The sequence below is a fragment of the Lygodium microphyllum genome, chromosome 18 (assembly GCF_053477565.2).
Source record: "Lygodium microphyllum isolate KBCC chromosome 18, Lygodium_microphyllum_v1.1.10, whole genome shotgun sequence".
NCBI lineage: Eukaryota > Viridiplantae > Streptophyta > Polypodiopsida > Schizaeales > Lygodiaceae > Lygodium > Lygodium microphyllum.
In genome coordinates this window covers 57827675-57851969 of record NC_141152.1, presented here as the reverse complement: position 1 = coordinate 57851969, position 24295 = coordinate 57827675, and the positions used below count along the sequence as shown (strand labels likewise).

Sequence of the window (24295 nt, the reverse complement as noted above, 5' to 3'; positions counted from 1 at the left end):
GCAAAGATGCCTCATGCTCAAGCAGCATTGAGGACATATGTGTGAAGTTCACAGGTGGAGAGGATGTCTACACCCTCAAAGCATTGGCCACTCCATCAAACTCTAGGGGGAGCTTGCAGAGTACCATCCCTACAAGATGTGTCTTTGGAAGGATAGATTGCATGTGTAAAAGCTAGTCATGTACTTATGTAAAATGGAGCAAAAAGGATTGAATAGTGTCCTTAAGCTCAAACTTCATCTACAAGAGCTGTCCATAAAGTGTCACTGCACGCATGGTGAAAGGTGCCTTGTACAATAACTGAAGCTTCAACCATAGTTCTGGAGATGTCTTGCAAGAGGTGATTGCTAGTAGAACTTAAAAATGCATCGAAGAAGAGTGTAATAAGCATGTGCATCATCCGTACCCCATGTAAGTATAGCTTCTTCGTGATTATCTTCATCAAAATCTTCGGGAACTGGAAAAGGATATTGAGGACGTGGAATAGCTCCACAAGCAATATACCATAACTGCTTCTACACAAACCAAGCTTTCATAGCAGGACTTGAAGTTAGATAGTTAGGTCCATGTAAGCCATCATCAGTAGAAGTGTACGGAGGAGCCATATGGAGAGGATCCATATGGAGAGGATAGGAAGAGAAGATAGAGGATGGAAGAGAGAGAGAGAGAGAGAGAGAGAGAGAGAGAGAGAGAGAGAGAGAGAGTACAACCAACCAAATAGCAAAGACTGCACAAAGATAAGAGTTCTCACGTAGTATTCACAAGCTGATCATGCAAAATCGACAGTAGAAAAGAGAAGGTAGTAGATGTTGTCGCCTTGCCTCTTGGAGGAGTAAATGCAGAAAACGTAGCAATTGCAAGTAAAAGCATAGGTTTAGACAACATTAAATGCAGGTGACCTACTTGAGATATAGCAAACAACGAAACACTGTTGGGGGTAAAGGCGCCTCCGCCGTGCTGCCCCGTGTATTACTACACTGACAGTACCCGCCACTGCATACTGCAGGTGGTGGGCGCCCGTCACGTCACTTTATTCTTTATTCCTTTAGTGACAGTTTGAATAAAGGAAGGCCCGGTCACACATTGTGACTGTTGGAGTTCCCATTTATTGTCTCTCTTTTTTTTGCTCTTGCTCTCCCGCCATAGCTCGCGTGCAAGCTTCGATCCTTCTCACCTTTCAACTGGTATCAGAGCTTTGGCATTCTCTTACTCGAGCTCGACTCGATGCTTCTCGACCTTCGCATCGACTCGCTTCACGCATTGGGTCTCCATCCCGGCAGCCATAGCCGACCTCTCGAGCTCCCGACTCTCCTCGGCTTTCCGAGCTCCATCAGGGCCTTGCCCTTGAGGTATTGCTTCAGCATTTGCAGGCATTTGAGTGTATTCTCAGTTTGAAATAGGGCAGGAATAAAGGACAGCCACTCTTCTTGAGCTCCATAGCTCATATCTTCCCTCCCCTTTGCATTGGGCCTTCATGGCTTGGTATGTGCCTACCTTGGGCCATCATTGAGCCCCCCCCAACCATCCTAACTCCACATGATTGGCAGCAGCACTCCAGGCCTCAACACGCTGAATATGGCGCCCATTTTCAGACTTTGACCTCCACGTTTTACAGGTGAATGCTTTGTTGCTCATGGAGCACTCATCATTGGCCTATTTGGAGGGCGTTTGAGCCATTTTTGGATGTCATTTTGATGCTTTGGCTTGACATTGAGGTTGGGAGCTGATCATTCTCAGTTTTTAAACTGTCATTCACTGCATAATAGTGCTGGAAACAGGGCAGCACCCCTGACACTGACATTTGTTGCTTATGCCTCATTCCATTGGAGCTATTTGATGCCCGTATGCGGTCTACTTCCTACCCGGATGTATTGGGGATGTATGCATTTGGTTTGACCATGATTTTGGCTTGAATTCGGTGCTGAAATCTACTGTTTAGAACAGTAAATACATGCTGGAATAACAGTGGGCTGAAGGTACTTTACATGCTTTGGCACTTACCTACCGATACCGGATGTATGCTTTGAGCTTTGGCATGATGTCTCTGACATTTGGGGACGACTTGGAGCATATGTATGAGATTATGGGATGCTTTTGAGCTTCGCATTAGCTCCGTCTTCACTGGCATTTGGACCGACTTGGCATGCTCGTGGACCGCCTATGCCTCATGTCTCTGCTTGACAGTTAGGCTTTTGCATTACATGCTTTGGTTCGTGACATCTGCTATTTGGTTTGTGTATGCCATACCGACATTTGGAGCTTGGATTTGGATGTATTTGAGCATTCCCGGCTTACTTGATCTCTGATCTTGGTTGCTATTTGGATGTCATTGAGTTGACCGAGAGCTTATTTGGGCTTATGTATTGCTTCATGGTTAATACGACCGGTGCTTCATGTATGTCATGCTCTCTTGGATGTGCTTGATGCATGATAGGGTCACTTATCACTGGTGCTTTCTCTTGGGTTGTTTGAGCTTCTGAGCTCGCTTTGTACGCCTTTTGTGCCAGTGGGAGCATTTTACATACTTGCTTGACCTTTGACAGTTGCATGCTATTGGAGCACTTACATGTATTTGGAGCAGTTTATGTCTTGAGCAGTTACATATGCATTGAGACTTTGGGATCATACTCCGATCTTTATGGATATGCATTGATGTACTCTTGGTTCATAGGATGCTTATGAGCTGAGTCTCATATTTGGATCTTTCTCTTTGAGCAGACACCTATTTGTGTCAGTTTTTGGCAGTTACAGGGACACTTTGCCTAGAGTGTCTGGGGGTGTGCCTTTCACTGGCAGATGTTATTTTGACATGCTTCGGTGTTGAGCTCATGTTCTTTTCACTGTCATTGGCCTTGCTTATGTCCGTTTCATGGCGGCTTTGGACCTAGCATTGTTTGCTTGACATTGGATCCTATTTTGGGACAGTTTGCTCTCTAGACTGCATACTTAAAATTTATTACAGCAAGCAGTTATTGGTGGATTGAGGTATACTTTTCATGCTGAAATATCCTGATTTGGTGTACCGCACCTAGTACTAAGTGGGCAGCAACTTTTGGCACACTTTGCTCGCCCTTTGGATCCCGTTTTGGTCATTTTTGGGCATTTTCTGCAGTAAAACAGCGAGCAGTTTTACATTGTCTGTGCATTTCCAGCTTGCATTATGGCGTCCTCTTCGACTGATAATGCCATATTTAACATCACAAAGTTGGATGGTACCAACTACTCTTATTGGAAGAGTCAAATTTGGCAGGTCTTGGTGCAAAAATCTCAGATTAAGCCACTTCGGTTGAGTGGGGAGCAGCCTGAGACTATGGACAATGACGACTGGCTTGAACTTGATGAGCTATGCAAGTTCACGATTGTATTGTCTCTCACTGAACAGGTACATTATAATGTATTCGAGGAAGCACAGAGTGCATGGGATCTATGGAATAAGATTAAGAATCTTTCTGATAAGAAAAGTCCGGCGAGTCAGATGTACTGGTTGAAGCAGCTTATGGATCTGCGCATGAAGGATAATGCGACTATGTCTGCTCACTTGAGCCAGTTTCACGCTATAGTGAAGAACTTGACTTCGCAGGATATCACCTTTGGAGAGGAAGTAACTCCTCTTTTCTTGCTTGGGACTCTGAATGAGTCATGGGATGTATTCCGCACTGCTCTTTGTGCCTCTAGTGCTACTCTAAAATTGGCAGATGTTGAGAGTGCTCTTCTTCAGGAAGAGGTGAATCGCAAAAACTTGGATGCCTCTCGTGGTAGTCATGCTTTGACAGTTAGAGGCAGGAATGACAGGAATGATCGTGGTAATAACCGTGGCCGTGACTCGCAGAAGGGTCGGTCTAAATCTCGTGGCAAGTCGTGTAGTAAGTCGCGTGGGCGCAATGAAAATGTCACTTGTCATCATTGTGGGAAAAAGGGCTATATTAGACCACAGTGTCATGAGTTACGCAATGAGAAGCGCAAGGATAAGGGGAAAGATAAAGTGCAGGAGAAGTCCTCTGATCGCAGTATAGTACTTGCGAAGTCCAGCGTCAAGATTGAGGAAATTAATGTCACGCAGACTGAGGAGTCCGATGGTGGTGATGAGTCTATACTTGCAGCTAGTTCTTCTGATGCTTCACACTTGACTGAGACATCTAGTATGTATGCACAGTGCTGGTTATTGGATTCAGGAGCATCCTTCCATGTGACGCCTTACCGTGAGTGGTTCCACTCTTACCGCACGATATCTGTTTCAGTCAGACTTGGAGATGACAGGTCTCTTGACATTGTGGACATGGGTGATATTCAGTTGCAGTTTTCCACTGGCAGTTCATTTTTGCTTAGGGATGTACGTCATGTACCTGCGCTTACGCGCAGTTTTATGTCTGCAGGACAGCTGGATGATGCAGGATTTCATGTATGTTTTGGGGATTCTGCCTGGAAGATTACTCGTGGCAGACTTGTGCTTGCTAGAGGTGCCAAGGTTGGCAGCCTCTATCCTCTTGTTGTATCTGGGTCCTCAGTTGACCATGTTTTGGCAGTGGGTTCTATCCCACATGTATCACTTTGGCATGCTCGTTTAGGGCACATGTCTTTGAAGGGAATGAAAATGTTATCTGGTTTGCAGTATCTTCCGCCTTTGGATTATGCATGTTTTGACTCGTGTGATCATTGTCTTTATGGTAAGCAGAATAGGTCTACGCATAAGAAATTGGGTAGGTCACGCATGAGTGAGCCCTTGGCATTGGTGCATTCCGATGTTTATGGGCCTATGCCTTGCATGTCTATGGGTGGCGCGAAGTACTTTGTTACCTTCATTGATGATTTTTCTGAGAAGTGTGGGTTTATCCCATAAAGCAAAAGTCCGATGTCTTGGCAGTCTTTCAGCGTTGGCTTGCTCTTGTTGAGAACCAGACTAGGTATAGGCTGAAATGCCTTAGGACTGACAATGGGGGAGAATATGTCTCGTATGCTTTTGAGCAGTTTTGTGATGACAGGGATATTAAGCGTCAGTTGACCGCCCCTTACACCCCACCCCAGAATGGCTTGGCTGAGCGCATGAATAGGACTATTCAGGAGCGTGTGCGCTCTATGCTTAGCCATGCAGGCCTACCCCTGAGTTTTTGGGCTGAGGCAGTTAGTATGGCAGTGCATGTCATAAACCGATCGCCTTCCAGTGGATTGGATTTCCAGGTTGCAGAGGAAGTTTGGGCTGGTAAGCCACCCTCTTATGCACATCTCCGTGTCTTTGGATGTGAGGCATTCTGCCATGTGCCCAAGGACAAGAGGAGTAAATTGGATCCAAAGAGCATTAAATGCATATTCCTTGGCTATGGTGAGTCAGGAGAGATGGGCTATCGCCTATGGGATCCGCAGGCGCGGAAAATAGTACGCAGCCATGATGTCGTCTTCCATGAAGACAAGATGCACAGGCAGCCTGAGAAGGTGGTTGAGATCCGTAGAGTGATCTTTCAGGAGGAGCTTAGAGCTCCAGCACAGCCAGTAGTACAGCTTGCAACAGTTCCTCCACAGGGCTAGGGTGTTGGACAGGCAGTTAGACAGGCAGCAGAGCCTGCGGTGAGACGGTCTGCTAGAGACAGACGTCCACCTGACAGATTTCAGCCCTCTATGCATTATGTTTTGGTTACAGATGCAGGAGAGCCTTTCACTTATGATGAGGCTATGCGCAGGGGTGACAGTCACTCCTGGGAGAGGGCTATGCAGTCTGAGATAGACTCCCTGCATAAGAATGAGACTTGGGATTTGGTTGCCTTGCCTAAGGGCAAGAAGGCTTTGCCATGCAAGTGGGTGTACAAGCTCAAAAGTACCCCTGGATACCCCAAGCCGGCATACAAGGCTAGATTGGTAGCAAAGGGTTTTAAGCAGGAACATGGTGTGGACTTTGATGAGGTCTTCTCTCCTGTGGTTAAGATGACCACCCTGCGCTTAGTCTTGGCTTTGGTTGCACAGCTTGACTTAGATCTGACTTAGATCTATATCAGATGGATGTCAAGACGGCTTTTCTATATGGGGACTTGCATGATGAGATCTATATGGATCAGCCTAAGGGCTTTGCAGAACCTGGCAGGGAGCACCTAGTGTGCAAGTTGAAGAAGAGCTTGTATGGCTTGAAGCAGGCACCTAGGGAATGGTATCATAAGTTTGATGTCTTTATGCAGTCACAGGGCTACAGCAGGAGTGCTATGGATCCGTGTCTTTACACGAAGAAAGCCCGTGATGGCAGTTTGCTTATCTTGGTACTCTATGTTGATGATATGTTGATAGCAGGGAAAGCTCATGATGAGCTAGATGCTCTTAAATCTCAGCTGAAGAAGAGCTTTGAGATGAAGGATTTGGGACAGGCCTCACATATACTTGGGATGCGCATTAAGCGCGATAGGCATCGGGGGCTTTTGTATCTCTCACAGCGGGAGTACATTCATAAAGTCCTTGAGCGCTTCCGCATGTAGTACGTAAAGCCTATTGGCTGTCCATTACCTTCTTATGTGAATGTATCACAGGCCGATTGTCCGTAGACAGATGAGCAGAGGGCCGAGATGGCCAAGATCCCTTATGCTTCAGCCGTGGGCAGTTTGATGTATGCCATGATAGCCACTCGTCCAGATATTGCGCATGCAATTGGTGTTGTGGCACGCTATATGGCTACACCTGGCAGCAGACATTGGGATGCCGTGAAGGGTATCATGAGGTACCTGAAGGGCACAGCAGATATGTGTATTTGCTATGGCAGCCAGGATACAGGGGTCGTGGGGTACACTGACTCCGATTATGCAGGACATGCAGATAGTAGGAATTCCACTTCTGGCTATGTATTCACCTATGCTGGAGGGGCTGTCTCTTGGATGTCCAGGGTTCAGAAGTGTACGGCTTTGTCTACCACTGAGGCCGAGTATGTTGCAGCCACTGAGGCTTGCAAGGAGGCCATATGGCTAGGCCGTCTAGTTGCTGACCTTGGGATTGATGCTATACCTACACTGCATTCGGATTCTATGAGTGCCATTCAGTTGGCTAAGAATCCGGTCTTCCATGCGAAGACAAAACACATTGAGGTGAGGTATCACTTCATACGTGGTGTTGTGGAGGACAAGTCTGTTGACCTTGTCAAGATCTCCACTGACGAGAATCCTGCAGATCTGCTTACGAAAAGCCTCACTACTGAGCGCTTTGCCTTCCTCAGGAGATTGATGGGCATTGGATGAGATGCTGCCTTTCCTCATCCCTTGTACCTATGTACATTTGTACTGTCTTTTCTTTTTTCTTTTCTCTTACTAGGGCAGATTCGCCTTTAAGTGGGAGGTTGCCGCCCCGTGTATTACTACACTGACAGTACCCACCACTGCACACTGCAGGTGGCGGGTGCCCGTCACGTCACTTTATTCTTTATTCTTTTAGTGACAGTTTGAATAAAGGAAGGCCCGGTCACACATTGTGACTGTTGGAGTTCCCATTTCTTGTCTCTCTCTTTCTTGCTCTTGCTCTCCCGCCATAGCTCGCGTGCAAGCTTCGATCCTTCTCACCTTTCAAACACAGGTAGCTGGAGCAAAATGCAGCCTCCAGAGGGTGTGACACACAAGGCGATGGGAGTAGGTACTAGGTGATAGATTAGTGGGAGGTAGGGGAAGTCCTAAAATTAGTATAAGCAAATGGCAGGAACAGAGATCCTATAATTTGATACCATGTCAGTAGTGATGTAGCAATGGAAGTATAAACAAGTGTTGAAATAAATTGCTGAACACAAGATAGAAGAGAAAGAAAGAGAGAGCACACTGCAAAGAAGACACTAAGAAGAGTGCTTGGGAAATTGAATCCATATATCAAACATGAGATAGTTGCATACAACAGTGAGTCCTTGGCTGCGTGGGCATTGGCACCGGCTTCTCTCTTCACCAAGGTATACATTGGATCTACAAGTGATGAATGAGAGACTGTGGAGGAGCTTGAATAAATAGGCCAAAAGAATGCCATAAATGGTTGCAAGTCGACCAACATTTAATGTTGGTTGACGAGCCATAAAATGCCAAAAATGACAAAATAAAGGCATATAAAATGGTAGATTAAATCCTAAATAATTTGGGATGTGCCCAACCCACTTTGACATGCATACATACACATATGAGTTGACAATACTGCTAACAAGGTGGTGGGGCGATTTTGGATGTATAGACCCATATGGTGGCCCTTTGTTGGTCACTTTTCATAGTAATGTGTACTAATCGTCATCCTTGGGTCTTTATAGTCCTCTTTTTCTTGGAGGACCGAGGTATTGTACATGGTAAGACTAGCATATAGGCATCATGGTGGCATGGTTTTAATTTGGATATTTACTTTTTCACACCCTCCTCCATTTTGGTAAATCATTTGGTTTCTTCTTGGAGGCTTGTTCTTTAGAAGGCCCGTTGGCATCTTGGAGAGGATCGTTTGGAGGCAAATTCCTTTCAGTTGGAATTGTTGGTGGTGTTGCAGCTGCTCTCTTGGGATGGGAAACAGGAGGACAAGCCCAAGTTCAATTGTATGGCATGTCTGGGTTTGTCTTTTCTTGTGGATGCCACTTTGATGAGCTATGAAGGGCTGATGTCTTTTTGTATGACGAAGAGGCTTTTTCGGATTCCTCGTGGATATTGCGACTTGTGGGGCTGGATTGAAAGGTTGATGCAGCCTATGCAGTCATTTCCCACACTTGACTTGGATTGCCCTTGGCAAGATTAGGATCTTGCTAGTTATCTTTGTCTTCAAAAGGCTTTTGCTAACAAAGTGTATAATCTCTTGATTAACGACAAGCATTGGCTGGTTACTAAAGCCAATGCGATTTGGGGCATGCATAAATCCAAGGCTTGGTTGAAAATGACAGTGATGGAAAGATGGTTGAACGAGACCCCGCTCAAATGCAAGGTCTTTCTTTGGGAGAGTGATCATTGGTGGGCTTACCCTTGCTTCGGCCCTTTCTAAGCACCGAATCTCAAATGGCGATTGCTTTTTTTGTGCAACCAATGTGAAATCTTTGCATTGTAGATTTATTTCCTGCCCTTGGCTAGGAAAATTTGGGCTCTTTTGATAGATATTTGGCAATCATTGTGCCCTTTTGATTGGGTTTTTGCTAGGGCCAAATATCCCACCTTGATGTAGCCACATATGAAGGTCTTGTTTCATTGTTTTGGATTTTGGGGCTGTTGAAATAATTGGATCACTTGGAATGCTTTCATCTTTGACTTTGCCGCAACTGTCTAGGGATACATAGCCAAACTCAAGGGTCTTCTACACTGGTAGTTAGATCTTGTGTAGCTTGTTGATCTTCTCCCTAGGAAGGATTTAGCTCCTTGGCATACGGCAATCTCTGTTATTTCTTTGTGGTGACTTTTGTACTCTTTTAGTTATTTGATCTTTTGTAAAGTGAGTTTATATACAATGGCCTAGAGCCATTTGTATCTTGTAAGTATGTAATCTTGTACTTTTTTTGTAATTAATACAATTACCTATTGAGAGAGAGAGAGAGAGAGAGAGAGAGAGAGAGAGAGAGAGTAGCTTTCCTTAAGTGGATGGGTGGTAATTCCCTAATTACAATTGAACAGCAAGCATTTATTGGAAAACTGAAAATACAAATTTATTGGAAAACTGAAAATACAAATTTACTTACTTATCTTTGGACAATGGACACCCGGTTGGCCCCAAAACTAGCACCCCTTTCGGTATTTCTTTAGCTTTGTTGAAGTAGAAGTTCATTTACAATGGGATTCTCCCAATCCCCTTCGCAATCCAAACTCTCCTTGTTGTCCAAAGTGACTAGCTGATTTGCCCCTTGATTCGAGCAATCAATTGGCCTTCACCCACTTCAAGAAGAGTGGAAATGCTCCAAATTTGATGGCTAGCTGGTCCTTCACCTGATTTCAGCTGAAAATTGCCTTTAGCCCTGAATAATTCAGGTCTTGGAGTCTTCAATGTTTGGCATGCTTCCTGAGGCAATTGCTAAACCCTAATTTTTGCTGTAAATTAGGGTTTATAGTAGTGATTCACTTAAAATCTCCACCTCCAATGGTTGGATTGTTGTAAAACTTGGAGCAAAACTGGGAAATGATTAGAGAAAGAGAGAGATAGAGAAAATTAAGAGATTTGTCGTGAGAATTTAGTGAAATTGAGCCGTTGACCTAGTTTTCCAGCCCGAAATGGATTCACCAACAGAAAGGGAGCATTAGAGGCTGTAATCTTCAGGAGAAAGTGCATCAGCCCCATGATCACTAGTTTCCCTTGGTTAGGAATATGCAACTCCCTTCACCAAATGGTCTCTAATGGTTGAGAAATGGTGCCCAACCTCTCTTCCCAACAGTTGCAAAATACAAAAATGAGATTTCCTTCTCCCTTCAACCCCAATTCAGCTTTCCCAAACTTGCATGGGCAAGTTTTGCCAAGTGGTATCCTTCAAAATTGAATTTCTAGCATTATCCAGTCCATTAAATGAATTTTAATAATTTTGAAAATAATTTAAATAATTATTTATATAAAAAAAAACTAGCCAGTAATTAAATTGGTTAGGTCACTTCATCTCCCAAGTGTTTGTATGGCATTTTGACCATTAGATTAGCATTAAGTACCATTAAACACCACATCTCTAGTGTTATTGATTGATACTTATGGCTAAATAAATAACTTAGGCCAATAACTAACATCAGAACCACCTAGTATCTGTGCAACATAACTAATTGTAACTTTTGCCTTTGACATGTGTTGATTTCCTCGGGTCTTGGGCTCATTAATTTGCTCTAACCTCAGTTGCACCTTGTAAAAAAAAAAAAAAGACTAACAAAAGAAGGCTTTGGTAGCATGCAAAAAATGACTAAGAGACTGGAGAAATTGTAGGGTTTGCGGGGAGAAACATTGAGTGTGTACAACGAACACTGAGAAAAAAGAGAAACTAAAAAATACAAGAACACGGTGATGAAGCATTGAATCATGCTATGAGAAGAAAAGCTGCTACAGCGGAGCTGAAGCTTAGAAGATAACTGCACTGGCCTTTTTGAATTAGATGGCAGCACCTGTGGGAAATCTGCACAATGAGGGGAGTAAAACACAGTCCTGTGGATAGTAGGCTATGGAAGTAATCTCTGGAAGGTAAAAGGCAGCTATTGAGGGAGCGAACCGTAGTCCTCTGATGCTGTTGGAGATTATAATGATAGATCTCCAGTTGTTGAGGGAGGAAACTAGAGTCCTTAGATATCAAGAAGTGGTCTAGCTGCAAAACGAAATGTGAGTAGAGTCGTCAAATGCAGGGAGAGTAGTCTAGATGCTGACACTAGATATGAGACCATGATGTCAGATGTGTAGGATATCCCAGGCTTCAAAACTCAAATACGTAAGCCTAGATGAGCTGACACTAGGGATGAAGCTGAGCCGATGCAAGAGAGTGTCGCCAGGCAGTCTGATTGTCACGAGGACGTGAAATTTTATTGCTTTGCTTAGTATTTGATTAAAAGTTAATCAAATGTGCTAATGTGACTTATACATGTGAGATGCAAGTTAATTATTTTAGAGTGTGGGACCTAGGACCTCGTGATATTAGTTGATGCCAAAGGTAAAAGTTGTAATAAGTTATGCATGACAAGTACTAGGTGGTATCTAATGTCAAATTTGGACCTAGAGGAATTCATTGGTCACTAATGTTAGTGGTGACATTAGAGATTAGGCATTAATTAATTAATCAATGCCAGTCTAGGAGTCAATAAGTGCTCAAGGATACTTGGAAGACAAATTGGCCTAACCAATTTCATTATTGGATGGTGAAATTAAATTTTTGAGGACTAAAAAAATTATTAAATTAAATTAAGTTGGGTAATGTTGAAAAATGGGATTAGAAGGTTGCTAATTGACAAAACTTATTTATGCAAGCGAGAAAAACGTTTTTAGGTGCTAGTGGAAGTCTATTCTAGTCATTGTGAGAGAGGAGGTTGCTAGAGAGCAAGAAGAGGTGCTAGTGTGATTTGCAACCCCCACTAGGGATCAATCCTACAACGTGTAACAACAATTTGAAGCATAGTAACAGGGGATGCTCGTCCCGGGTCCCCCGGGATGTCGGAACGTTGTACCGAAACAAGATGCTTGTGCTGGATGCGGAGGTGGAACGGGGGACGTCCCTGTTCAGATTCGTCACAAGGGGACAACCGTCCCCACGTCCTCAGAACGTCTTATCTGTCGGACGGGACGGACAATCATCGTTGCCCGCTTCTCATGTAACTTCCACCCGCTTGATTCACGCTTTTGCTTTGACACTTGCTCCTCGACACCTACTCCAACTTCCCCCGCAGCCCGCTTTACTTGCTCCAACTTCCAATTCCTACTCCCCCCGCAGCCCGCCTTACTGCCTGCCGTGTAGCTCGCCTTACTGGCTGCCTTGCAACTCGCCTCGTAGCCCTTCTTCGTCTTCGTATTCTTTTTCTTTTTCTTCTTTCTCTCTTGTCTCCTCCTCCATCTCCTCTTCTTCATTATTATCATCATCATCTTCTCTTCCTTCTTGCTCCTTGCAGTTTAGGCTCCTAGCCTCCCTATATCGGGCACTTGGGTCTCGCAACGGCAACTGAGCAACCGGTATGGCTTTTTCATGACCGGCTGGTCGGGGCGGAGGGAGAGGCATATACTTCGACACATGGTTGTGGTGGGATGAGGTAAATGCTGAATGCCCATCAAGTAGAGGCGGATCACACCCTTGGTCATGTAAGCTGTGTCCATATCGGCGTACGAGTGACACAAATAAAGTAAGGGTCCATTTATTGCATGAACCAAGATTGGAAGTGCAATTTTGTCCCAATGTCACACCGGAAAAGAGAAGGAAGCTTCTAGATCGTGTGACTGGACAAGAGGCTCTATTTACATCGAGACATGCACGAGTGGCAGTCGATCCAGCTACACTTGCGACAACGGCAACAACAACAGCAACAACTAATAGGCCTAGAGCTTCATCTACTGTAGTGTGGCATCCATACCACATGAAGTCGCTGGATTGAGTCCATATTCACCATTAGTGCCTTTATCCTCCACCATTAGATGCCAGACTACTCTTGAGGGAAGTTGAGACCCAATCAATAAAGAGGAGACAGATTCAACAGTGGCTCGTTTCTTCTACCACGACCATATTGCCTTTCATACAGCCAGGTTTTGAGTCTTGATAAATTGATATGCTCGAATTTTTACTATTTACATTTTTTTCCCTTAAATAATATAATTTTTAAATTTATAACTTGGTTATAACTTATAAAATATAAACTTATAACTTGTTCTAAAATCATGTCATCATGATAATTATTATGTTATATTATTTTATGTCCCTAGGTCGGAGTACCTTAGAGCCATGTCGAAGAAGGTTGGGGAGTATGGGCCTAACTATGTGCCCCCCTCTTCTGAGACTTTACGCACTACCTTACTCCATAAGGAAAAGCGTGTTGTGGAGCAAGCTGCAACAAACATAAAGAGAGATTGGGAGAAAAATGGTGTCACACTTATCGCTGATGGGTGGAGTGACACGAGAAAGAGGTCTATCCATGGCATTGTAGCTTATTCTTGAGGGGAGATGTATTTTACGTCATCCCATGATGCTTCAGGGACTGGAAAGTCCGCAGATCAGCTTGCAACAGAGTGGATCTCTGCCATTGAGATTGTTGGGCCACATTTGGTGGTTGGTTTTGTGGCTGATGGTGAGCCCACAAATAGGGCAGCAGATGTCATTGTTCAGGGAGTGTATAACCATATCACATTTTCTTACTGCATGGCGCATTGCTTGAACAACCTTTTGAAGGATATTGGTGAGTTATCATGGGTCCATCCTATGATACATGATACAAATCAAATGGTTACTATTATTTTAAATCATCAATACCTTCGCTATGAGTTTACAAAAATGTCAAAAAAGATGTTGAAGTATTCAGACACACGGCTGGCCTACTTTTTGATGTTGGGACGCCTCAAAGAATGTATGGGTGCAGTGAGACAGTTGTTTGTCAGTGATGAGTTTAGTACTTCTTCATTGGTAGTCACTCCTGTGGGCATAACATACAGAGAAAATGCAAAGAGCAATGAATTTTGGGATAATGTAAAAAAATTTGATGCAATGGTTGTGCCTATTGTACAGTTGTTGAGGCTCGTTGATGGTATGTAGCCATGTATTGGCAAAGTGTATGAGGCAATGGATAGGATGATTGAAAAGTTAAAAGTTTTAGTGCCTGATGTTGAGCAATATGAGAAGATCTATGATTTGTGTATTGAGAGGTGGAATGCCTATAGCTCACCTCTACATTTAGTTGCATTTGTTTTGGACCCTAAGTTTTAGGGTAAGGATCAAGAAAATGATGCTGAGGTTAATCTCCATTGGAGGCAAATTCTTGAGCGCATGGTGTCTGATGTTGACACTAGGCGCAAAATTAGAGATCAGCTTGCTCTCTATAGGATTGGATTAGATGGGCCAGAGTTGCAGAAGTTGGCTGTTCGTATCTTAAGTCAAGCAGTGAACTTCTCTTACTTGGAGCAATTATGAAGCACCTACAGTCATATTGCTTCAAAGAAGAGGAATTGCCTTGGAGTAGAAAAAGCAAATGATTTGGTCTTTCTTAGTGCCAACTTGAGAATGCTTTGCAGAAGTGTTACATCACAGGCCGATCCATTTACCCAGTGGGAGATGGAGTAGGAGGAGGAGCATACTCGTTTTATGGAGACTATGCATGGCACCTATGATCATGAGGCTAGGATTTGAAGAGCTGCAGATGCGCATTTTGCTGGAGATGATGATGATTCTCTCTAGATTTTTCAGTCTTGCACGGGAATTTTTGACAAGTGGAAGCCTTCCCAAATGGTTTTTTAGCATTATCCATAGTTAAATATTAATTTTTAGTCTTTAAATATTAAAAATTAATCTAGTAATTATTTCAATGCCTAAAAAAATAATTTGATTGGCTAATAATTAAATTGTCTAGGCAAGTACTTAACCGCTTTGCCTATCCACAAATGTCTTTTTTTTGTTGAAAAAAGTGGAATGGAATACAATTCGAGTAGCATGGGGCATGTGAAATCCCTTGTGAAGACAGTGCCTAGATCGTTACGCCTTTCGTGCGGTTCAACTTTCATTCGTGAGTATCTTTGCGCCATCTTTGACCATCAGATTGGCATTAGGTATCATTAAATGCTACTTCTCTAGTGTCACCAACCGACACTTATGGCCAAATGAATGACCTAGGCCAACAATTGGCACCAGATACCACTAAGTACCTATGTGGCATAACCTATAGCAACTTTTGTCTTTGACATCTTGCGATTTCCTTGGGTCTCGTGCTTGTAAATTTACTCTAATCCCAGTTACATCTCACATGTACAACATTTACTTAACCATGTGATTAAAAATTAATCCACATGTTAAGTGAGGTTTTAAAAATACATGTCCTTATGACACTCTCCCTCTCCCTTTTCCTCTTTCTTTCCCTTTCCCTTATCCCTATCCCCTTTTCTTACTTTCTCTTTCTCTCCTCTCCCTATCCCTCTCCCTCTTCCTCTGTCTCCTTGTTTCTCTCTCTCACTTTCAAGTTTCATTCATACGTATTACATCATCTCTCTCTCCCTCTCCCTCTCCCTTTCCCAAATCCCTCTTTCTCTCCCTCTATCTTTCTTCTCATTCTTCTCTCCAATTCCTAGGCCTCTTCATGATCTATCTTTAAGTTGTTCATTTTATATGTATGTAGGCTAATTTTATGTACAATTTTAAATGTATTTTTGAAATGAACGTATGAAACAATGCATTTTATTCTTAAGATTTTTATGAACATTCTATACTATATATATTGTATATTGAACGTATCGTACTAAATGTACGAAACCACTCTGCAAAAGGTATACAAGATTTTTGCATAAAGTCTACTATTTTTGCATGTCTCAGCTCATAGAAATGGCTACTATAGTTGATGCATTGCTGTGTGGAAAAGATGCAAGATTCCAGGACATAGGAAGGGCACATGGCAAGGAGCTGTCCTAATAGGCTACAAGTTGAAAAAGATGATAACTAGGGAAAGAAAGGCAAAACCATAGCTAGTTTAGTGCTTGATATAGTGGTAGATTAGTCCAAGGATGATAGTATGGAACTTTGTAGGACATGGGGCAAAATTAGAGATCGGCATGCATTAATTTTTTTAAATCTAGGGGCACGATCAAATTTCATTTCTCTTGATATGGTAGTCTGTTTAGGCATCAAAAGGGTGAGGTAGGGCCCATGGGTAAGATTGGTATGGCATGCAAGGGACACATAGAGTAGGTCACTTCTATCATTGAAAAGCTTCGTTTGCACATTTAGAGTTATGTGCATAGTAAAGAGTTCTTTATTGGTCCTTTGGAGGGATGTGATGTCTTGCTTGGTATGCCTTGGTGCTGTCGTGTGTATGGAGTGATTGATGCATATGATAAGATTATGATCCTCTTTCATAGAGCCAAAGTTCTTACTTTGGATGTAAAGTTGAAAGGGGAATTTGTACTTGTCGTATCTGCTTCTGCTATTTCTAAAGTAAAGAAAAATCATCTTTCAACTAACTTGGTTTTCAATAAGGATAAGAGTGATAATGGAAATGTTTGGAATGTGATATCTTGGATAAAGATCACATGCCATTTTTACAAATGTATACTGATTGCTATTCTTAGTCACTTTCGAGACACTTGCCACCTAAAAGGCTTGAAGATCATGGCTGAGATTTGATCCCCAACAGTAGCCCTCCTAATAAGTCACCTTACAGAGTTAGTGCAGGCCAACAAGAGAAGATAATGAGTTAAGTTAATGAGCTGTTGGAGAAAGGACTGATTCAGCCCAATTCACTAGGACATGCATAGTATGCGAGAAAGTCAAGTATGATATGCAAAAGATGCCGGGTTTATTGTGCCCTTACCTATCCGTGCTAGGCCTTGGTAGAGCATTGCTATGGTTTTATATCTTTGAGCTTTCATGTACATTTAAGACCACAAAGCATAGTAGGAAAAATATTTGACGTTGGTTGAGTTTGTATATAACATAGTGCATAGTTTCACTGGTAAGGCTCCTTTTGAGGTGGTAGAGAGTGGTAAGAAAGTACCTCCTATTTTGTACACAAAAGTGAGCCTTCTTTAGCCCTCGGATTGGCGATAGATACCATTAAGTGTCAAATCCCTAGTGTCACCTATTGACACTTATGGCTAATAAAATGTCTTAGGTCAATTTTTGGTACCAAATACCACCTAGTATTTGTGAAATATTACTTAAGACAACTTTTGCCTTTGACATCCACTAATTTCCTCATGTCCTTGGCTTGTAAATATGAAATAATCTGAGTTACATTTCACATGTGCAACATATACTTAAACATTTGATTAAAAATCAATGTGAATGATAAGTAAAGCAAGTAAAATTTTATGTCCTCATGATAGATGGTCTCGACGGCCTTGCAACGTTATCAAATTTACGTGGAGTCTCTCATGAGTAAGAATCAAGTATATCTTCTATAAGATCTTTAAGGCTGATTGCTATGTGGATCTTGAGGCTTCAATCTTTTGGCATGCTTCCTGAGGTTGTTGTCAAACCCTGATTTCTACTATAAATTAGAATTTACAGCAGAGAAAAATGCAATTTCTCAGTCCCGAGGGATTGGAATGTCCAGATCTTTAAAGCAAGGTTGCGAAATGGCTAGAGAATGAGAGAGAATATTGAATAGAGAGAAAATTCAAACTTCCATCACGAGAAAATGGAAGAAATCAGCTCTTGTGGTGTCTAGGCAGCCATGAAAGTTGTCTCCATTGATGAAACACACAGAATATGATGTTTGTTTGGTTGAAACAACCCTCAAATTGTTGTCACCTACTAGTGTAGTCTCTTTAGGGCATATCACCAGCTCCTAGAGGGTCTCTTGCTGGTTGAAAATGGCCTATCAACTATTGTAGTAACTATGGCAGCCTTCTCTTTGTGAGTCTCAGCTTGCACAAGGCTGGGATGAACCCCCCCCCCCCCCCCCCTCCCCCTCTCTCTCTCTCTCTCTCCTTCCCTTAGCCTCAAAAACATATTTTTCACTTGCATGGGCAAGTTATACCAAGTGGTAGCCTTCTAATCCTATTTTCTAGCATTATCTACATTATTGAATTAATGTTCAGCTTTAAAATTTTAAAAATTAAGTTAATAATAATTTTTATGTCGAAAAAATTAGGCTGATCAACCAATAATTAAATTCCAATTTATCTCCCAAGTGTTGTGAGCAACTTTTGTTTAAAGGCTTGTCAATGAAGGTCTTTAGACTTCCTAGCTTTGTGAGGCAAGATTAGCCACAACTATTGTCGATGATGGAATAATGATGCATGTCTCCTAAGGTAGTCAGAAGGATCTCTTGCCATGTCAAAACCTTGGGGAGTTAGCAATGGATTCCACTCGTGCTTAATTCTCGGCATAGGCTTCTTTGGGGACTAATTAGGTGTGGAAGTGTTTGATATCATTGTCTCTTCTATACTCCCTACATTCGAGGTGAGCTTTTCGATTAGGACCTAGGTTTCTTCAAGTGAGTACCTAGCTTTGATACCATGTAAAGAAATGCTCTATCGGAGAAAACACAAAAACAAACTACGACGAATGCACAGATTGATAAAGAGCACAGTTAGGGTTAGGGTAATGCAGAGACAACGAACAAAGTAAATAATAATGCATGAATACTAAATAGAATACAATGCTCAATGTAGCAAACACGCTATGCAATGAAGAATACAGACCTCCGAACTTCCGTTTCTCAAGGATTGTGGTAAAGAGTATGAGCTAGAGAGTGTGTCTATTCAATGATAGATCCTAAAATGCAAGAGGTAACCTCTGAAGGTGTCTGGCAATAGCAAACACAGCAGTGATGTGTTGGATTAGTGTTAGACGCATAGAAGATAGTGTGAAATCAACAAATGTAGGTATGCTGATGATGCGGCAGGTTGTCGACAAGTTCTTGACAGCAAACACAACACATCGAGGCAAGGAATATGCAAGGCAGTAGCAGGCTGGTCAAAATGCAGCTTGTCAAATAGTTGTTAGCTGTAGGCAACACCTCTTGGCTGGTAAACGCAGGCTGGAGGGTGAAGAACAGCAGCAAACACAGCCTTTGGGATGGGCTAACAGCTAGCGGCAGCTAGGAATAGTATAGATAGTAGTTGCTTGGCTGGACAACAATTGTTGAGTGGCAAGAAACAATGGAAAATTGTGGAAGAAGACTAGATAGTAGGCACTTGATGATAGAAGACAATGGTCGGCAATTTTGGTTGAGATAACCTTTGCGCACAGGGTGTGGACAACAAAGCCTTGGCACCTGTAAGTTGCAAAAGCGAGATTGTGACGGAGTGGAGGGCAACAATCCTATTTATAGAAAGTTTGAGTCCTCCCAATCAGGGTTTGTGCTTATGGGACGTTGATACTCTGTGGGAACATATTTTTTAAAATAAAAGGTTTAATTCATTAATTAATTGAGTTTTGGGGATGTTTTAATGAAGGTAATGCATTTTTTGGCTCAACAGAAAGATGCCCAATACTTGATCTCAAGATTTTGGTCAGCATAAAACATAGCGTAATCTTGGGCTATTTTAAGGCTTCTCTTTGTAGTTGTTACGGGTCAGTTGAGAAGCACACTTGTGCATTTGAGTTTTGGGGCTGTTTGATGAGCTTTATGAAAGGTTTAATGTTAATGCACTTTCTTTAGCTTAAAATGACTTTGTCGCTGTTTGCGTGATGTGCTTTCAGTATTCAGGAGGCGGCTTCAGCAAATCTGTTATATGCTATCAGGCTGGCAGCTTTTTATATAGTATGTTGCTTTTGCATGTGCGCCAGATGGCCACTTGCAATTCTGCTTATTCTTTAACAGTCATATGGAAAATAAAAGAGAGAGGAGGGAGAGAGGGAGGGAGGGAGGAAGGAGAGCTCAAATTTCTTATGTTCGGTTATTCTATGACCAAAAAATGTCCTTTGCTTGTTCCTAAAATATGACTTATGATCAGGCTGTTACCAGGCTGTGAGCAATTATAAGGTCCCTATACAGTAACAAGATTGTTTTGAAGTGTAAGTTCATGACAGGGGATTGTGAGAGTTTAGTGCTTCAAGCTGAATCAACAATGCAGCTATCATCTCCTGAAACACAGCAGGAAACTCAGCTGCTTGAAGGGGATAGGAGGACTTTGGTTATTGACAGTGACAATGAATGTTCTGGAGATACGGAAATTCTTTCAGATGATGGTGCCTTAGACTGTATTGGCTCAGAACATGAAAAAGAAGTGCAATATGATGGTCATACTGATGGAATATATGAAAGGGTAAAAACGAGTGGCTCTTTGCAAGGAGTTCAGAACACGTCTGTTAGTACACAAGAGCATGACGCAACAGTGGAATCAAGACCTTGCAGATATATAACAGGTTAGATCAGGTCCTTGTCAAATCTACCTTTTTCTTACTGCGTTTGAAATTCGGTTTTCATGTGAAATTTGTGAACTTTTAAGTTGCCTCTAGAAGAACTTTGCCAGATCAATGTGCCCTTTTATGGCTGCGCCATTCATTGCTGACAAACAAAAAACTGCTTGTTGGCATGTCTGCTTCCTTGCTGCGTCCTACAGTTATAAGCAATCCACTGTTTGATGGGATGCAAGGTGAATTATGTGCAGGAAGGGTGAATGGCTTTGCAGAATCAGATTAAAGTGTCTACCTGTCCTTTGCAGACTGTATTGCACCTCAGGGCATGCATTGTTTGCGATTTTGGCAGGCACTCTAGCACCTGCTGACATGTGCAGAAACCCCTGTCATTGAAATTAGTTAATTCAGATACCATGTAAGGGCTGGGATGGAGTTTATCTTGCAATGATCTTCAGGCGAATTTATGCTGACTCTCAGGATGGTTTTTGTGGAGTTTGAATCCATGTAGGACATCCATCAAACAAACTTGTGGCCTGCCTTCTTTTTGCACTTCCAGACATAGCATCTCACTTGATTTTTTCATGTTCAAACCTTCTTCTGTGTATTCCGAACTTTTGCAAATTTAGATCTTCTCAGTGTATTCCGAACTTTTTGCAAATTTAGCCATTGAGAAGATCTAAAGGGAATATCAACACCTTTTGGGTTTTTAATTACAGGTTTTGACTTCTTGTCTGAAAAGTTGTCTGAAGCATCAGACTTAGAGAAGCATAGCTTGAGACAGTGGTCTCTAGATGGATTGACACAGCAATGTAAAGATGGACAGGGTATGTACTCATCTTTGCAAAGTCCCAAATCAAGTGTAGCTCCCACTGCACTTGAAAGACACTCTCCGCATGTGTCTGAATCTGGATCCAGACCCAGAAGTATCGCTTCTGTACGTGCAGCTTCACTACGTGCTTCTGGGCTACGTGCAGCAGTTCAGAAGGCTGTTAAAAAATGTAATCTTAATGTGCCTGATGAGCTGGCAGATGCAACCATGAAGGTTGCAAACAAGAAACTGAAGGAATGGACAGAAGTTGAGATGGAAAGTAAGTCAAGAACAATGAAAGCTAGCCTTTCTCCTACGTGTACTCCTAAAAGACTCTTCACTGCTTGTGATATGTACAAGCACTCTCCTTGCATGTCTACTTCTAGGTCAAGATCCAAAACTAATGCCTCTGACTGTGTAGCATCTTCACATGGCTCTGGGTCTTGCGCAGCAGCTCATGTTGCTGCCCTAATAAAATGCTTACCAGAACAAGAGGACTCAGATACAACCATTGAGTTGACAGCTCAGACAGTGGATGGTCTGTCCCTTCACAGTAAAGTGCTAAAGAAGTTAAAAACTGGGAAGAATAATGCAGAACATATCTTGATTTCATATGAGTCTCTTACAGTGGGATTGCAGGAATCTATCTCCCACATGAGTAGTCAGCATCATGGTCTATTGTTACCAGATGAGGCAAGAGAAACAAGTGATGCCTCTGTTGGTAAAAAGTGTACACTTACAGGACAAGTTAGTCATCAACATAATAGTCAGAAAGCGAGGAAGCTAAAATTTGATTCTAAGCCAATTTATGCAGGGGTAGATGTTCAACAGGATATGGCAGCTCACAACTTACAAGAGAGGACTTCAAAAATCAGCATACAAACTCGAAATAGTGGTTCTGGTGAGGATTCTGAGATGCTGAAGGGTGCCACCTGTCTGGGAGGAGAAAGGTTAAAAAATTTAGATCAACTGGGTCCATTGTCAACTGGACCTGGAACATCTTCTGCAAATTTAAGCTACCTCAAGTCACAGGAACCTGGGGAAGATTCACAAATGAATGCCTTGAATGTTGTTGATAAACTTGTCTGGTTGAATGCGGCTTGTACATCACAAGATACTGAGCCAAATGTTGCACCTCAGCCCTCTGTTAAAGGTGTTCAATGTGCCCACAGCAACAAGGGTGTCCAATCCTTGGCACACACAGCGGAAATGAAAACATTGCAAGATAAGATGAATGTTTATGATTGGATTGACAGTCAGCAAGATGAAGCTGACCTTTCATCAGATTCAAAGGTTGTTTGTGGGCCTTCTGGCTCAGCAAAGAAACTTAATAACAAAATCAAGAAGATTAAGGATCGAAAGAAACAGATCAAATCTCCAAGTCCTCCTGTCACTTCTGGCTTGCACCAACAGGGAAGGAACAATGTACCTATAGGTACAGGAAAGCTTATGTTTTCGCTTCGGGATGAAAGATCAGCTGGTTTAGAAGTGAAACCTTCCACCAGCTCTGAAGATGCTACAGAAACTCATGTTATGTTGGCTGTGTCGCTTAAGAACAGGTTCCAAGCAGAGCTGGATAAAATACAAAAAAATGGTAGAGCTCCCAGGATAGAAGCTTTGGTCCGCAGAAAAGGTAGAAAAACCGGCACAAAATTGCACCATTATGATTACCTCACTGACAATGATCACACTGATACACCATCTGAAATTGGTCATGATACACAGGTAGCAGTTGAGGCAATAAATCTTATTCGACAAAATACTGACCAATTTTGTATGGGGAATGAGCAGAAAAAGAAAAGTGGGGTTGAATCAGTGTCCAACCAAATAAAAAACCAGCAAGAGGCTTCTGCCAAGAAGGCAATGCTAGGGAAGCGAAAAGGTGCTCAGCTTGATACCAAACAAGAGACAACAGCTTTATTTCAGAGATGTGACACCAAGAAATTAAAGCAAGGTGAAAATCTCAAAGAAAAGCATGAATGCGGAAAAGAGGAGAAATCTGCAAGTAGGAAAATTGTGAAAAGAGCCCCCCGAACTGGATTGAAAACACAAGATCAAAAAAAAAGATTAGGTGATTGTGAAAAATGTGGAAACCAAAATGTAGAGTTAACAGAAGAAAAACTTAGGAACGAGAATTTGGTAAGAATTGGCCCCCAAACTATGTCAAAAGCAAGTGATGTGATTAGTTTTACTGGTGCTGGAGTGAATGACTGGTTGACAACTAGAAATGTAAAAAATTATTGCATAGAACAGTTTAGCCTGGATTATACACGCCAAAGGGGCAAACAAAAAAATCTACTGTTGTCAGCAAACTCTCCAGCTGGGGACATACCTGGGTCAAATGTGAGAGTAAGACCAGTGACACGTGGTTTACTTGCAGAAAACCGGGTAAAAGATGAAGCTAGTGAACGTTTGATGTCAAATGTCACCTCTTCACGCACAAGCATAACAATTCTTAAAGGCACTAGGACTGGTGGGAAGCGAAGAGGTAGAGTTATGCAAGAATGTTCTTTGGCAGTTCATAAAGTACAGCCTGAAACAATCCACAGTTCTAGCACTCTCAAAAAGAAGTTTCAAGATACTCTTCTAAATGGAGCAGGGAAAGAGCCCAAAAATGAGGGTGGTCATCTAGGTGGGTCTATTTCAAGGAGAACAAGAAGCAGTCTGTGCTTGGTGAAAAGAAACATAGTGGCCGATCAAGTGCGGGAGGGGCAGACGGTCTTGCCAAGTGGCAATGTTGATAAGGATAAACAACCTCATGGATTTATTGTCCAAAGGCTGAGTTCTCAGCAGGACAGTGGTGGACATAAGTTTGAGAGAATTGCTAACATGAATAGAGAAAACTTTTCCAACATGAAGGAAACAGCCGGTGAAACCTTAAAGAACCTATATTACTCTCAAACAATGCATGAATCAAGGAGGAGAAAGCGAGAACCAGGCTCTGTTCGAGTCTTACTGAGCCATAGCTTAACAGAGGACACTATCAAGGCTCAAAAGAAGGTATTTATCTAATAACTGTTGTGTGATTGTGTGTGAAAGAGGCTGGAAAGTTGACACTGTTCTCTGAGAGGTCTGATTTAGCCTGCTGTATTGT

General features: G+C 42.4%; 1 protein-coding gene across 3 annotated transcripts in view; it reads left to right on the top strand.

Moving 5' to 3' along the window:
* Positions 1-24295, top strand: part of LOC148020919 (uncharacterized) — a 52107-nt gene that overhangs the window by 2776 nt on the left and 25036 nt on the right. Inside the window, exons 3-5 of one of the 3 annotated variants that reach the window (XM_087698744.1) lie at positions 19734-19794; positions 19988-20399; positions 21110-24201. In XM_087698744.1, the coding sequence (XP_087554870.1) occupies positions 20057-20399; positions 21110-24201 (3435 nt within the window). In that variant the 5' untranslated portion in view covers positions 19734-19794; positions 19988-20056. Of the gene's footprint in view, positions 1-19733; positions 19795-19987; positions 20410-21109; positions 24202-24295 lie in introns of those variants that run through there. The other 2 variants (XM_087698745.1, XM_087698747.1) reach the window with 2 other exon arrangements.